This window comes from Phocoena sinus, chromosome 2 (assembly GCF_008692025.1).
Source record: "Phocoena sinus isolate mPhoSin1 chromosome 2, mPhoSin1.pri, whole genome shotgun sequence".
Classification (NCBI taxonomy): Eukaryota; Metazoa; Chordata; class Mammalia; order Artiodactyla; family Phocoenidae; genus Phocoena; species Phocoena sinus.
In genome coordinates this window covers 3,617,103-3,633,979 of record NC_045764.1, presented here as the reverse complement: position 1 = coordinate 3,633,979, position 16,877 = coordinate 3,617,103, and the positions used below count along the sequence as shown (strand labels likewise).

Sequence of the window (16,877 nt, the reverse complement as noted above, 5' to 3'; positions counted from 1 at the left end):
ATAATGGGAAATCTTTAATGTTTGTGTACTTTCAGTTCTATTCAGAGCACTTAATTTTTTCCTCCTCTCCTTGGTCGTGTCCATGTGTCCGTCCTGTTTCCCCACCCCCAGCCGAATACTTGCCCCTCTTCTCTCATAAGAAGGTCTCCAAAATTATCAGAGCTGCTGTTAATAATAAATGTGAACCTGCTCAAGCTTTGCTTCTAGAACACAGCCTGTAATTTTCTGCCACTGCTACAGAGTATCTGCTTTTATCGTTTATCTGAGCATTCCATATAAAGTAAATGACTGGCTTATTTTAGTGTCACTCATGTTACTCATTTCCATAACGTCAGAGAACAAGCACATTCCTAGCATTTGGATGAATTTGACTTGAAGTAGATGCAACAATGCAGATTTATATGCCGAGCAACTAACAAACATTTTCCTAGAATGTGTTCATTTACAAATTTGTATAATCTGATCTAACAATTAAATAAAAGGCTAAGATCAGTTGGTAACCCATATGGTTGGCATATATTATTTATGTGCAACTTACGAAAATATGTAACAGTTGAATTAGGTTTTTTTAGGTATTTTATACAGCCACATTTTGTTTCACAAAAAATTGCAACAATTAGAATTCCTATCCTCTGTTGACTGTAAATTATAGATTAAAAGTTTTGATTTTTAATTTGTATATTACAATTTGTTTAAGAACTGGTTTTGTTTTCTGTTTAGGGTAAACTTCATGATCCAGAAGGCATGGGAATTATTCCAAGAATAGTGCAAGATATTTTTAATTATATTTACTCCATGGATGAAAATTTGGAATTTCATATTAAGGTAAAATCATTGGGGAAAGGTTGTATTTTATTTTATTCCTAGAATAATTCTGTTCAGTACTTTTTCTTTTAAAAAAGTATTCTTAAATATTTTAAAAATTATCTTACAGGCAGGTGTAGCTGAAAGATTATTAGAATTAGTAAGGTCAGATCCCTCATCTGCCATGGTAAACAAGTAAGCTGAGCCTCTCTTGCCTTAGCTGCCTTCTCTGTAAGATAAGGGAGTTTGGCTACAAAGCTCAAAAGTTCTGACTAATTACACCTAATTGTCTAATTTTAGGAGACGATACAGAGTGGAAAATGTACTTTAGTTACATAAGGGGTTTGGTGGATTTAGGGCTTCTCATTAGAATAAGAGCTGTGGCTGAGTTGTCCCTGTAGTCTAGATGGTACCTGGAAGTCAGACCCCAGTAAATATTTAATGAATAGGTGAATAAATTACTTTGTAATTTTAAATGGTTGATTTTTCTTTTCCTTTATTCCCTCTGCCCTTTAGGTTTCATATTTTGAAATTTATTTGGATAAGATAAGGGACCTGTTAGATGGTAAGTTAAATTCTTGCTCTTCGATCGTTTTTCAATATACCACATACTGCTTTTTTTTAGTAGTAAATGTGAGACCATTTCTGAGTAACCTATATGAAATTGACTTAGATTACAGGAAAAAGTTTTAATTGAATGCCTTTGGACTTATTGAAAGCATATATCGTGGGCGCTTTGTAAGTAGTAATTAGCACATTGGACTAGAGTCCAGGAGCCTGAGTCTTGAGCGCTCATCATCTGTCGGCTGTCGGTCAGAGACACTGTCCTTGGCAAACCATTGAACCACTCCAAAGTGTGGGTGGCAGACGTTGGCCTGGACCTAAAATTCTATATTGCTGCATTGGTTTCTATATAAATCTCCTACTGTTTCTATAGGCTTTTGCTTTTATAGTGATATCTACATATTTTTGAAGTTTATGTATTATTATTAGGCTGCTTGGGGAGAGAAACAGTTGATTGACTATTTCACAGCCAGTGTTAGGGTTTAGGTAAATGTTGTTAATGTTATTTATTTTTCTTTTTCAGTTTCAAAGACCAATCTTTCAGTTCATGAGGATAAAAACCGAGTTCCCTACGTAAAGGTATGTATAATACAGAATATTTAGAAAAGCCCTACAATAACATTTTTTTAGGATAGTGACATACTTTAAAAATTTGTTTTACAGGGGTGTACAGAGCGTTTCGTATGTAGTCCAGATGAAGTTATGGACACCATAGATGAAGGAAAATCCAACAGACACGTAGCGGTTACAAGTAAGTAGCCTATGTATTAACACTAGTTAACGTACAAACTGCCTTAAAATATCTTATCAAGTTGATTAACTGTAAGGTTTCTCTTAGGTGAAATAATGCTGTAGAAGCTGTTAGTAAGGGAGAGCCGTGTTTGCTGATAGTTGTTTGTGTGGTTTCTTTGCAGATATGAATGAACATAGCTCTAGGAGTCACAGTATATTTCTTATTAATGTAAAACAAGAGAACACGCAAACGGAACAAAAGCTGAGTGGAAAACTTTATCTGGTTGATTTAGCTGGTAGTGAAAAGGTAAAATCTTTATATTCTGATAGATCTAAGCATTTTTACGAACTTTAACTCAGATTTGGGCTTTTGCATTATTTATTGTTACATATTGAAAATGAATATCAAATTGAATTTGGTAACATTTTTGAGAGTTACAAGCATTTATGCCAATGCTTTGTCATTACAAATTTACTGTCATTTGGGCCACAGTCCAGTTCAACCAATAAGTGTTATCCTTGACTTAAGGTGTGTACTTTTATTGAGAATGTGTTGAGTGTATGTCATTAAGAATTTTACTAGGTATCCTTTTCCTAATTTTTAGTATCTATTTTATTCATATTGGCAGTGAGCTCTCTCTGAAAACTGGTAACTATCCATTAGTCCTTTCGGATTTTGTTGTACTTCTTTCTTTCTGACGATTATTTAACTATTCCAGTCGTATACAATCTGATTCTAGTTTATGTCAAAACCAAAATAAGTTCAAATGTTTTAATATTGACCTATATGTGAAACTTTTTTGCTGTTCTGCTAATCTGTTGTTTCTTCTGATTAGAATGACATACCTGTTCCCTTCTACGCAAAGTCTTATACACATACTTCAAAGCCCGTCTCTAATTTTGTGAATACTGAGAGGCTGTTTTTTCAGCCATCATTGCTAACATATTATTCTATTATCTTTAATATATATTTTATATTTTTCTAATAGAAGCAGGTTTGCTTATATAATATAAATTTGGTCTCTCTCTTTAACAGTTACAACATCAACATTATGCTTCAGTAAATTTTTTAAAGTTTCTCTTTAAAGGGGGTTAACAGGCCTCCCTGGTGGCACAGTGGTTAAGAATCCGCCTGCCAATGCAGGGAACATGGGTTCGAGCCCTGGTCTGGGAAGATCCCACAGGCTGTGGAGCAGCTAAGCCCGTGCGCCACAACTACTGAGCCTGCTCTCTAGAGCCTGTGAGGTACAACTACTGAGCCTGCGCTCTAGAGCCCGTGAGCCACAACTGCTGAGCCTGTGAGCCACAACTACTGAAGCCTGCGTGCCTAGAGCCCGTGCTCCACAGCAAGAGAAGCCACCGCAATGAGAAGCCCGCGCACCGCCACCAAGAGTAGCCCCCGCTCGCCGCAACTAGAGAAAGCCCACGCGCAGCAGCGAGCATCCAATGCAGCCAAGAAAAGGGGGGGGTAACAAATTAGTAAACTACAAATGTACGTGTAAATTGGTTAATTTCAGGAGCACACCTAAAAATAAAATTTGGTATCTTCCTAATCCCATTTTTGTCATGCAGCTAGTTACTTGACCAAGGTCTCAGAAGAGTCATACTCAATAAATAATGATAACTTACGGTAAATGCTTGGCAAATAAAATCATGAAACTTTCCCTTTTCTTTTTTACTAGTTACTGATGACCTCTGAGCTGTTTATAAAAAAAGAAAATCACCTAAACTCGTAATTTTGTTTTGTTTTTTTAAAATCTTATGTATAGGTTAGTAAAACTGGAGCTGAAGGTGCTGTGCTGGATGAAGCTAAGAACATCAACAAGTCCCTTTCTGCTCTTGGAAATGTCATTTCTGCTTTGGCTGAGGGTAGTGTGAGTATACTTGTCTTCTATTTCCCTGTCGTTAGTTAGTGGAGAATTACAGATAGATACCTACATGTGCATGGATGTGTGAGTGAGAGAGGGATTCACTGAATCAGTATGTATGAATAAGTTGTCTTTTAGGGATTTATTTTATAGTATTAGTATGTATATCCTAGTTTCCATCTTAATAACTAGCATTTAAAACAACTGAAATCACTTTGTAGTTTATTGTAAAGTAACATATTTCTACAACAAATTTTATTACGTAGAAATCCATTGGTCCTCTTTGTTTTTTTTTTCTTGTTTGTTTGTTTGTTTTTGTACATAGACATATGTTCCATATCGAGATAGTAAAATGACAAGAATCCTTCAAGATTCATTAGGTGGGAACTGTAGAACCACTATTGTAATTTGCTGCTCTCCATCATCATACAATGAATCTGAAACAAAATCTACGCTCCTGTTTGGTCAGAGGTTTGTTGTTACGAAAATGCAGTCTATACCGCCTGCTTCTCTGCTGCTTATCTTTTTAAAAATGTTTTTATTGAAGTATAGTTGATTTATAATATCATGTAAGGTATACAGCATAGTGATTCAGTTTTATATATATATTCTTTTTCAGATTCTTTTCCCGTATAGGTTATTACATAATATTGAGTATAGTTCCCTGTGCTGTAAAGTAGGTCCTTGTTGGTTTTTTATTTTATGTATAGTGTCTATATGTTAATCCCAATTGCTTCTTATCTTGTTATAAGTGCAACAGAAGTCTTTATGTGATTGATATTATCACCCATATTTTAACTTCCTGGTTTATGTTTTTGTCTCCTCTTCTGGACTAGAATCACCTGAAAACCAAGTATTACATTTACGTACCCTCTGTAGAAAATGCTTGTTGAATTAAATAAAATTGAATGGGATATCAAAAAAAGAAAAGAAAATGCAGTCTAAATGTAGATAGGCCTTTTGTTTATTAAATCCAGGAAAGTTTCAGGTAGATATTCAAATCAGTGTGTACTGTTAGTGTGCTAGACACAGTTTTTTAATTGAGAGGCAGATAGTATAACCAAGGTCCATCTTGTAGGCTGCTTGGGTTTGAGTTAAGTTTTAGTGCTTAACTTTTAGTACTAAAGTTAGTACTATTAAGTACTAATTTTACTGCTTAAGTTTTAGTGCATTACAGTCAAATGTTAACTTGAGTCGAATTTATGTGAGAAGCTTCAATTCAGCATTAAAGAAAACAAACATTTGAATCAGATAATAAAGCAAAACCTGACACATAATCTCCTATGTTAAGCCTGTTGACATATGTGACCTGTTCACATAGTGAGATAACCATATATGAGATGGCTAGCCTGGGAAAGTCAATAATGATGACTCTGTCTCTGAACATCATTGATAATTGCTTTTCTTAATTCAGCCTTATAAATGAATTGGAGAAATGATGGGCTCGTGTTTTTTTATACTCATCAGGTTTTGTTGTTGTTTTTTAATCTATTTACAGATGTTGGGACTGACCCAAATTTAATGGATTGTAAATAAGCACCGTACTAATTGTAGCTCTTAGGATTTAGTCAAAGATAACTGGACAAGAATAGTTAAGTTAAATTACCAGCCACACACGCATATATTACAGAAATATAGATACCAGTTGAAAGTAATTGTCACATTCTTCCCCCCTCCCCTTTCCCCAACTACTTCTCTTAGGGCCAAAACAATTAAGAACACAGTTTGTGTCAATGTAGAGTTAACTGCAGAACAGTGGAAAAAGAAGTATGAAAGAGAAAAAGAAAAAAATAAGACCCTGCGGAACACCATTCAGTGGCTTGAAAATGAACTCAACCGATGGCGTAATGGTAATAACTTATGAATTTGTTGTTTTGAGTTTGCTGAATCCAGATTTAGACCTGTTTTATAAATTTAAAAGGCATTAGGGATCATCAGATAAAAATGAATAAAATCTTTTACATTAAATTCTGATTTTACCTGAAATAATAAATAGAGGCATAAAGGCCAACTAGCTAGCTATAGAAGTTTCAAGATGGCAAGATGCTTAGCTTAGGGTGAAATCAATTAAAATGATAAGATTTGGTGACTGGCTTTAGAAGATGGGGGAGAGTCAAAGGTAATTCCAGGGCTTCCCTGGTGGCGCAGTGGTTGAGGGTCCACCTGCCAATGCAGGGGACATGGGTTCGTGCCCCGGTCCGGGAAGATCCCACATGCCGCGGAGTGGCTGGGCGCGTGAGCCATGGCCACTGAGCCTGTGCATCCGGAGCCTGTGCTCCTCAGCGGGAGAGGCCACAACAGTGAGAGGCCCGTGTACTGCAAAAAAAAAAAAAAAAAAAAAGGTAATTCCAACTTTTCATATCTCAGGGACTGAGGAGATAAAGTTGGTAAGAGCTGCTGAAATTGAGTAAAATTGAAATTAGTTTTAGACACGTGGGTTTTATTAACCATTCTGTTGTCTTATTTTAGGAGAGACAGTGCCTATTGATGAACAGTTTGACAAGGAGAAAGCCAACTTGGAAGCTTTTGCAGTGGATAAGGATATTACTATTACCAATGATAAACCAGCAGCCACTATTGGAGTTACTGGGAACTTTACTGATTCTGAAAGAAGGAAGTGTGAAGAAGAAATTGCTAAGTTGTACAAACAACTTGATGACAAGGTAGGTGTTGTTCATGTTCAGTTCTGTTTTGGAACATTTTTGACATAGGTATTTTTATGTTCTAATTTCAATATTATGGGTCCTTGTGACCTATATACATCTTCCTAGATTTCTGTTAACTTTTTCAAGATCATTGTATTAACAAAAAATATAAAATCACAACCTCTGTTTGTATGTAGAAGCTGTATATGAGGCATATCTTTTTTTCCCTTTTCTTTAAGCTAAAAGAACTTTCAAAAGGAAATTTGGCATGGGTCCTTGGAGAGCCTTAATGAAATGTTCTTAGAGTCAGGGATCTGAGGGCTCTAATAATAAAAGAGATTAGACAGAGGGAACAGAATTGAGTGGAAATAATATCTTTTGCTTTGATTATATCAGTAGTGTGAAAAATAGCACAATTTTGAACCAAGTAGAGAGTGTGGGAAGAAAAACAGTAAAGAGACCAGAAGAAAATTGTTCTGGCTTTGTTTTTGGTTTTTGTTGTTAGGTGATGTTTTTATTGTATTTTAAACAGAGATGGTAGGTAGGTTTGAAGTGGCTACCTGGCTTTATTTTCAATACAAAGCTTTCAACATGTTTATTACTTTTTAGCATTTAAAGTCTTTAATGAATAGCTTTCATAAACGTAAGCCTTTTTTTCTTACTGTGTGATAAGTATGTTACTATGATGGATCATTGAAATTCCATCTGTTTCAACGCCGTCCTAAGATAAGAGATTGGAATAAGCTGTGTTGAGTTTGGAGAAAATGACTTTGAAATATTGGGGGGTGGGAAGGAATCACAATTTGTGTTAGGAATCAGTTAGAACCAGGTTGTGAGCTACTTTGTTAACCTGTTACTAAAAATTCTAGGATGAAGAAATTAATCAACAGAGTCAATTGGTAGAGAAACTGAAGACCCAAATGTTGGATCAGGAAGAGGTAAACTGAATACCTGTCATATTGCTTCCAGGAAAGCTTTATAGTCTGTCATTGTCACTTAAATATAAAAGATGGAGGCACCTACGGAGCTCGGAATATACTCGAGTACATTTTAAAAAATTGTTGAATATGTTCGTGCTTCACTGTGGGTATCCTATGAGACCAGTACATCATACAGACTGAAGCAAAGATTGACTTCCTCTTAAGGTTTTTGGGGGTTGGGTTTTTTTTTTTTTTTTCAGTTTGAGTTCTGACTAGAGGGGGTAGAATGACTTTTTTCTTTTTAACTCTGTCTTATTTCCTTGTACAGTGCTGTTTTGTCTTATTTTCCCCAAAACATTTTTCTTTTTAAAAAAATTTATTTATTTATTTATTTATTTTTGGCTGCGTTGGGTCTTCGTTGTGGTGCTTGGGCTTCTTGTTGCGGAGCATGGGCTCTAGGCACACAGGCTTCAGTAGTTGCGGCACACAGGCTCAGTAGTTGTGGCTCGCAGGCTCTAGAGCGCAGGCTCAGTAGTTGTGGCACACGGGCTTAGTTGCTCCGCACCATGTGGGATCTTCCTGGACCAGAGCTTGAACCTGTGTCCCCTGCACTGGCAGGTGGATTCTAAACCACTGCGCCACCAGAGAAGCCCCCCAAATCATTTCTTACTGATCCTTGGGAAAGACTACACTGAGCTGGAGGAACCTTAGATTCCCCCTCCCTTTATGAAGCATATTTCGTCATGGAGATGATGAGGGAAGGAGTATAGAAAACAGTTAAACACAGATATATGTCTAAAGGGATTATTAAAGAAAATACTGATTTCTGAATTGTATTGGCTTTGTTTTTAGTAATTTGTAGTTTAGGGTATGACTTTTATCGAGGAAATGAGAATGTCAGTGAATAAGATCATTTTTTACCCCTTCACCATTTCTACCCTCATCTAACCTGTTGTTCGTTTCTGTCATCTTCACTTTTCATCTTATTTCTTTCAAGTTCCTTCTCTCTAGTTTTTCACTTTGGACCCTCATTTCATCTCACTTGGCAGAATGGGGGGATAATTGAAAAATGGTCCTTTGTTTAAGGTTTGTTCTGGGGATGGGAGCAAAGACTATACAGCTTCAGTGAGAGATACCCAGCATCAGTGAAATTAATCCTGGTCAGATCATCTTTATTCTTGTTTGACCTCTCGTATTGTTTCTCAAAGGAGCACTAGTAACATTGCATAATTCTCCATTTATATGGTTCTGTCCTGCACGTTATAGTAGGACAGTGGGCATCCCTGGCTCCCACTTCGAAGTGCCATTGGCATTCTGCCCCATTAGAAATACTCCTGTACATTTCCAGATGCCCCTACTTAAAAGCCACCGACCCTGGGTGATTACAGTATTCTCCTAACTAGTCTCTTGGCTTCTTCCAGTTCAAATTTTATTTACTGATAACGTGTTTTCCTGACGCATGGCTCAGGTGCCACCCTCTGTTGCCCAAAGAAAATCTAAACTTTTAAAACATTACTGATTTCTTTCTTTTTCTGTGCCCACTATCGTGAGCCTTGTATGCCTTTTTCTTTCTGTTATGTTAGTTTGTACATGACAGAAATCTTCCTGTCATAGCCACCTTCTCCATGAATACCTGTCCAGAAATATCCCCCCCTTTTCCTATACTACCAAGCACTTTGTCATGTCCTATCTCCTTTATGGCTCTTACATTTCATTTTGTATTGCATTTATTTGTGTACCTGTCTTTCTTCTACTAGATTCCTCAAAGGAATCTTTGATTTCCTTTCCATCTCCCACAGTGTCTAGCACAGAGCCTGCACATAGTAGGCATTCAGGAAATCGGTTGAATGAATAAACGTTACCATGCATAATAACATCCACATTTCATTCCCTTTGTGATTTGCAAATGATAACGGAAATAGGTTATTTTTGGTTTGTATACATTTTAAAAACCTGTGTACGTTTAAAAACCTGGGTAAAACAGATATTTTTATTCCTTTGTATAGCTTCTGGCATCTACCAGAAGGGATCAGGATAATATGCAGGCTGAGCTGAATCGTCTTCAGGCAGAAAATGATGCGTCTAAGGAAGAAGTAAAGGAAGTTTTACAAGCCTTAGAGGAACTTGCTGTCAACTATGATCAGAAGTCTCAGGAAGTTGAAGACAAAACTAAGGAATATGAATTACTTAGTGATGAGCTGAATCAGAAATCGGTAGGATATAGTTTTCTTTCCTAATACTATACAACAAGTATTCTTAATTGAAAAATTACCTGAGTAACTTATTTCTATATAAGCTCAAGATTGATAGCGTCAGTTCTTAAGGAACTCAAGTGTCAACTTTATTTCCTCCCATATATGAAGGCTTAAAGGTGGAGGGAGGAGGGTTATCTTTTTAGTTTCTAAACATCTATTAATACGTAATTAAATGCTATTTTAAAACATATTGACTATTCCAAATATTATTCTACTGTTAAAAAAGTAAAAGTTGGCTTCTAGTTGCTCAGTAAAGTTATTAGCTAATTGTTCAAACTAGAATTGAAAATGTGCACGTAAAAATAAAATAGCAGGATATGTAACTTCATGTAACTTATGTTTTGTTCACTGTTAACGTTTCCAGCACTCGGACCAGTGCCTTCCTAGGACAGTGTAGTTGGATCTTCCTTGTGATTCCCCAGGGGATGAGGGTTTCGTTTTCATAGCTGTAAGGCAGGAATTGCTGCCCCCCAACAGTGATGCCAGAAATAGTATACAGCTGTGATTGCTGCTGCAGTATTTTGAGTATCACCATGGATGAGCTCTTTTTCTTAAAAGTTTTCTTGTCGTTAATGCTAACTTCTTGTTTAGGAATCACATTTAGAGTTGGACCAGGGTCACTGCTCACTATTTATCCCCCTGTCCGTGTCAAGTGTCTACAGGAAAGCAGTCAACACTATGAGATGGCATTTTTAAAAGGCTTCCTGCCCCTGGAGAAGTTCCTTTTCCCTTTTTAACCTCCCAGCTTACAGTTAGCTTGTAGTTACAGTTTAATACCGTGGAGATCAAGACACCTTTATAACTCTTAACTGAGTTGCATTATTAGCAAACCTGATTTCTGTTTGGAAGAGCAGTAGGAGTCTCTTACAACTCTGTAAACTGTAAGTGGGTCCTTGGTCACCGATTTCGGTCTTTAAGGCAGTTCTGTTTGTGTCCCAGTGTATATATCAGCAGTGTATTGGTGAGGAGTTAGAAGCCCTGGAGTGTCTGCTGCTTTTTATATGCTTACAATGTTGCTGTTCCGCTGCTAGAGAAGATGTCCGGTAGTTTAGACCTGGTGTTACACTGCAGGTCAAACTGAGTGAACACACAATATACCGCTATTCAGATACTTAAGGAAATGAGCAGCTGAAATGATACTAAAAGATATTGACTAAAAGTCAGTAACCTACATTTAAAATGCAGTATCTGATCTGTGATATAATGAATAGTTTTACAGCAACCAGATTCGGTTGGGTTTTCAAAATTGTGGTGACTTTGTTGCTGGTAAGCCAGCTAGTGTTTTAAATTTATAATTATAGTAATTTAACTCAGATAGTAATGCTACTTTATCACTCTCTCCTGGATAATTGCTTGTATCATAGTACAAAAGTAGTAGTAATTATCAGGTGGATTCTTTTCAGAAACTAAGTAGTATATAAAAAGCAGATGAAGAAAACATACCAGCCATCTAGAAGACTGTGAGTTGCATTCTAACACTTATTTTCTCAGACTCAGTTTCCACAAGCATACCATACTATGGTCATAAATGAAAAGCAAATATAGTTAATTTGGAAGTTTTCCATTTCTAAGTAGAAAACATTACCCAATCTCAAAAATGAGTGAAATAATACAAACTGTTTGCCCTTAATGAAATTACAATATAGCTACTTTACATGGTCTCTTAGGCCTAAAATATTTTTTAAGTTTGAGCTGGGAGCTTTCGCAGAACTCAGTAGAGAATTCAAGAAAATGAAAGCAGAAAATAATGGTTTTGTGAGTACTAGGTGAAAACTTGAAATACCTGTCAATATTTGAATTGATCTTTCATTTAATAGATTTAACAGTACCTTTTGTTTTGGTTCTGTTAGGCAAGTTTAGCAAGTATAGATGCTGAGCTGCAGAAACTTAAGGAAATGACCAACCACCAGAAAAAGCGAGCAGCGGAGATGATGGCATCTTTACTGAAAGACCTGGCAGAAATAGGGATTGCTGTAGGAAACAACGACGTAAAGGTAACTGTAATTACCAAATATTAAGCATGATAATCTTTACAGAATTCATACTTTCATTTTTCAGAGTTCTTTCCATACCCATTACCTCCTCCTCACAACAGCCATTTGTAGTAGATGGTATTAACTTAATTTTAAATAGCCGAGGAACAAGGGGGAGAATAAGGGGTGCTTGGGGAGACATGCTCAGTAAGTAGCATTTATTTGGACCCCATGTTTGTGTTTTTCCTCTTTGTAAAGATTTTGTGCTTAGAAGTTATGTTAATAAATTACCACACAGGAAGTATGTAATTGAAACAACAGTGAAAATTAGCTCAAGGAGTAAACTGTGAATGAATTTGATTGCTTTAAATGTTTAAAAAGATGAAAGGTGAGCACTGCTAATTAATGCGCTCTCTCTCTTTATTTTGAAAAATTTCAAACATATAACAGTAAAGAGAATAATATGAACCTCAGAGTTAATCAGTAATCAAAATTTTGCCACACTTATTTTTTCTTTTCTAATAAGCTTTTTCAGGATGCTAATACTGGTTATATTAGCACTAGCTTGTGGTAAAAAAAAAATTTGTGACCTGGTAGATTTTAAAACTTAGACCAAAAAACCAAAGACTCTTAACTGCAAAAACATACACATAACGTGAAAGATTTGTATGTTGTAGTAGGTATTTGTTTAGACTTCCTTTTTTGATTAAAGTCTAGTTATAGTAACAAAGAGAACAAACTTAAACTTGGGTTTATAGTGAGAACCAACTAAGCAGCCGTTTAACAAGAGTTGGAAATGAAATAAAAGTTTTCACTGTGGAGCACACATTCCTTCTGTTAGATGTTATTCAGAGCTACTGTTTGTTGATGGAGGCAGGCCTTCGTTCTCGTAATCATGTCATTTTTTAATGCTGGCTCACCTCATCGAAACAGAGCAAAGTGTTGTTATTAAATGCTGGATGACATGGCTTGCTCTTTCTTCCCCATCAGTCTGAACATCCTGTCCTGTCCTGTTTATGGTGAAGCAATGTGAGATTGATCGAGCTCTGTGGGAATCTTCTGGGATGAAAAAGTAGATTTCCTTCATATTACTGAACACTAGAAAGGTGTTGTTCAAAATTTGCTTTGTAGATTTGTGACTTGTTTTTAGAAAAATCCTTCCATTTCATGTTCAAATAATCTTAATTTAAGTGAAAAGTGGTAAAGATAGAGAAAATAAAGAGTAAGACTGGCTTATGTCTAGTGGCAGAGTGATAATAGTACAGATACCCTGACACCTAAACCGCTTTTTTCACTAAACCATTACAGTATTTTGAAAACAAGTCAGCCTTGCAAATAGGTTCTTTAAAGAAAAAACCAGGATCCTCGATATTTTTGTGTTTTGCATGTAGTTCTTTTCCTGTTAATAAACATCAGTAAGTGCTGCTTGAGCTCTACTTGTTTTGTGTTTTTTACATTATGGTTCACTAGATCATATGTTCTTAGCTTTGTAAGAAATTCCCAAACTCTCTTCCAAACTGGCTTATATAGCATTTTTTGTTCCATCCAGCAGTGAATAAAAGTTCTGTTAATTCACATCCTTACCAGTATTTGAGGTCATCAGTTTTTTTAGTTTGAGCCATTCGAACAGATGTGTGATATTATCTCGTTGTACGGGTTTTTTGTTTTAATTTATTTTTTATTTTTGGCTGCCTTGTGTCTTTGTTGCTGCACGCAGGCTTTTCTCTAGTTGCGGCGAGTGGGGGCTACTCTTGATTGCGGTTCCCGGGCTTCTCATTGGGTGGCTTCTCTTGCTGCAGAGCACGGGCTCTAGGCACGTGGGCTTCAGTAGTTGTGGCACTCAGGCTCGGTAGTTGTGGCTCGCAGGCTCTAGAGTGTAGGCTCAGTAGTTGTGGCGCACGGGCTTAGTTCCTCCGCGGCATGTGGGATCTTCCCCGACCAGGGCTCAAACCTGTGTCCCCTGCACTGGCAGGCGGATTCTTAACCACTGCACCACCAGGGAAGTCCTCATTGTTGTTTTAATTTGCATTTGGTTGTTGGTTTTCTTACCTTCAGTTTTAAGAGTTCTCCTTGTATGTTTTGGATAATAGTCCTTCATCAGGTATGTGTTTTGCAAATATTTCTTCCAGTCTGGCTTATCTTTTCATTTTTTTTTTTTTTTTTTTTTTTTTTTTTGGTACGCGGGCCTCTCACTGCCGTGGCCTCTCCCGCCGCGGAGCACAGGCTCCGGACGCGCAGACTCAGCGGCCATGGCTCACGGGCCCAGCCGCTCCGCGGCATGTGGGATCTTCCCGGACCGGGGCACGAACCCACGTCCCCTGCATCGGCAGGCGGACTCTCAACCACCGCGCCACCAGGGAAGCCCTCTTTTCATTTTTTTTAAGTGTCTTTTGTAGAGCAGAAGTTTTTAATTTTAACAAAGTCCAACTTACCAATTTTTTTCTTTCATGGATTGTGGTTTTGGTGTTATATCTAAAAACTCATCTCCAAGCCCATGGTCACCTAGATTTTCTCCTGTGTTATCTTCCAGAAGTTTTTTAGTTTTGTATTTACATTTAGGTTTATGATCCATTTGGAGTTAATTTTTCTGAAATTAAATTCTTCTGTATTTACATGTGGATGACTAGTTTTTCCAGCACAGTTTATTGAATTGAATTCCCTTTGTCAGAGATTAATTGACTGTATTTGTGTATGTCTATTCCTAGGCTTTCCACTCACTTCTAATGACCTATTTTTCTGTTCTTTTTTCAATAACACATCATCTTGATTACTAGCTTTATAGTAAGTCTTGAAGTTGGGTGGCATCAGTCCTCCAGCTCTGTTCTTTAATATTATGTTGGCTATTCAAGGTCTTACCATTTAAACTTTAGAATCACTTTGTTAATATCTACAAAATAACTTGGAGGGGCTTTGATTAAGATTATATTATATCTATAGGTCAAGTTGGGAAAGACTGACATCTCAATATTGAGTCTTCTGTCCATGAATATGGACCGTCTCCCATTTATGTAGTCCTTCTTTGATTTCTTTTGTCATCTGGATCTTACACATACTATGTTATATTTAAACAACTGTGTCATCTGTAGACAAAGACAGGTTTATTTCTTCCTTCTCAGGCTCCTTATTTTTTTCCTCTCTTTTTTTTTAATTGAAGTATAGTTGATTTACAATGTTGTGTTAATTTCTGCTGTACACCAAAGTGATTCACTTACACACACACACACACACACACACACACATACTTTTTCATATTCTTTTCCATTATGGTTTATGACAGGATATTGAATATACATCCCTGTGCTACAGTAGGATCTTGTTTTTCCGTTCTACATATCATAGTTTGCATCTGCTAATCCCAAACTCCCACTCCTCTCCCCTCCTGCGCCTTGGCAACCACAAGGGGATGCCTAAGAGTGGGATTGCTGGATCATATGGCAACTCTGTTTTTAATTTTTTGAGAAACTGCCATAGTGTTTTCCATAGTGGCTGCAGCCGCTTACATTCCCACCAGCAGTGTAGGAGGGTTCCTTTTCTCCACACCCTCTCCAGCATCTGTTATTTGTAGACTTTAATGATGGCCATTCTGACCGGTGTGAGGTGGTACCTCATTGCAGTTTGGATTTGCATTTCTCTGATAATTCATGATGTTGAGCATCTTTTCATGTGTCTTTTGGCCATCTGTATGTCTTCTTTGGAGAAATGTCTGTTTAGGTCTTCTGCCCATTTTTTGATTGGGTTGTTTGTTTTTTTGATATTGAGTTGTGTGAGCTGTTTTGTATATCGGGGAAATTAAGCCCTTGTCAGTCACATCACTTGGAAATATTTTCTCCCAGTCCGTAGGTTGTCTTTTCATTTTGTTTATGGCTTCCTTTGCTGTGCAAAAGCTTTTAAGTTTGATTAGGTCTCATTTGTTTATTTTTGCTTTTATTTCTATCGCCTTGGGAGATTGACCTAAGAAAACATTGGTACGATTTATGTCAGAGAATGTTTTGCCTATGTTCTCTTCTAGGAGTTTTATAGTGTCATGTCTTATGTTTAAGTCTTTAAGCCATTTTGAGTTTATTTTTGTGTATGATGTGAGGGAGTATTCTAACTTCATTGATTTACATGTGGCTGTGTAACTTTCCCAGCACCACTTGCTGAAGAGACTGTCTTTTTCCCATTGTACATTCTTGCCTCATGTGTCAAAGCTGTGTGATTGACCATAGTTGTGTGGGTTTATTTCTGGGCTCTCTGTTCTTTTCCCTTGCTCCATATGTCTGTTTCTGTGCCAGTATCATGCTGTTTTGATTACTGTACTTTGTATTGTCTGAAGTCTGGGAAGGTTATGCCTCCTGCCTTTTTCTTTTTCCTCAGGATTGCTTTGGCAGTTAAGTCTTTTACCTGCTTGGTCAGGTTTATTCCTAAGTATTTTTATTTTTTTGGTGCAATTTTAAAAGATACTGGTTTTTTTACATTCCCTTTCTGATGTTTTATTGTTAGTGTAAAGAAATGCAACCAATTTCTATATGTTTATCTTGTATCCAACTACCTTGCTGAATTCCATTTATCAATTCTAGTAGTTTTTGTGTGGAGTCTTTAGGGTTTTCTGTATATAGTGTATATCATGTCATCTACATATAATGACAGTTTTACCTCTTCCCTTCCAGTCTGGATACCTTTTACTTCTTTTTCTTGTCTGATTGCTCTGGCTAGAACTTCCAATACTGTGTTGAATAGAATTGGTGAGAGTGTCTTGTCTTGTTCCAGATTGTAGCAGGAAGGTCAAGCTCTTATTTTTTTGCCATGCTGTGCAGCTTGCAGGATCTTAGTTCCCTGAACAGGGCTTGAACCCATGCCCCAGCAGTGAAAGTGCTGAGTCTTAACCACTGGACCACCAGGGAATTCCCCTGAGCTCCTTATTTTTGACACTGAGTATCGTACTGGAATTTTGTAATGAAAGTTACTAAGGAATGTACACTGACCACAGTTCCTCCTTGGAGAGCTTAAAAGTCATCATTTCCCTGCCACCTAAACATCATTATTTGTTAAGTTTTGAACTGGACATATACACGATTAACAGTGAATTTACTGTAGAGGGCCTTTGAGGAGGAAATCCAAAAATTGAAAGAGGCAG

General features: G+C 37.0%; 1 protein-coding gene across 1 annotated transcript in view; it reads left to right on the top strand.

The window, feature by feature from the left end:
- KIF5B (kinesin family member 5B) overlaps positions 1–16,877 on the top strand; it is a 42,601-nt gene that overhangs the window by 12,831 nt on the left and 12,893 nt on the right. The window contains exons 5-16 of the mRNA XM_032621851.1: positions 721–825; positions 1,321–1,369; positions 1,892–1,947; positions 2,032–2,119; positions 2,283–2,407; positions 3,870–3,974; positions 4,294–4,439; positions 5,670–5,818; positions 6,438–6,631; positions 7,483–7,551; positions 9,540–9,746; positions 11,639–11,782. Coding sequence (XP_032477742.1) covers positions 721–825; positions 1,321–1,369; positions 1,892–1,947; positions 2,032–2,119; positions 2,283–2,407; positions 3,870–3,974; positions 4,294–4,439; positions 5,670–5,818; positions 6,438–6,631; positions 7,483–7,551; positions 9,540–9,746; positions 11,639–11,782 — 1,437 coding nt within the window. The remainder of the gene's footprint in view (positions 1–720; positions 826–1,320; positions 1,370–1,891; positions 1,948–2,031; positions 2,120–2,282; positions 2,408–3,869; positions 3,975–4,293; positions 4,440–5,669; positions 5,819–6,437; positions 6,632–7,482; positions 7,552–9,539; positions 9,747–11,638; positions 11,783–16,877) is intronic.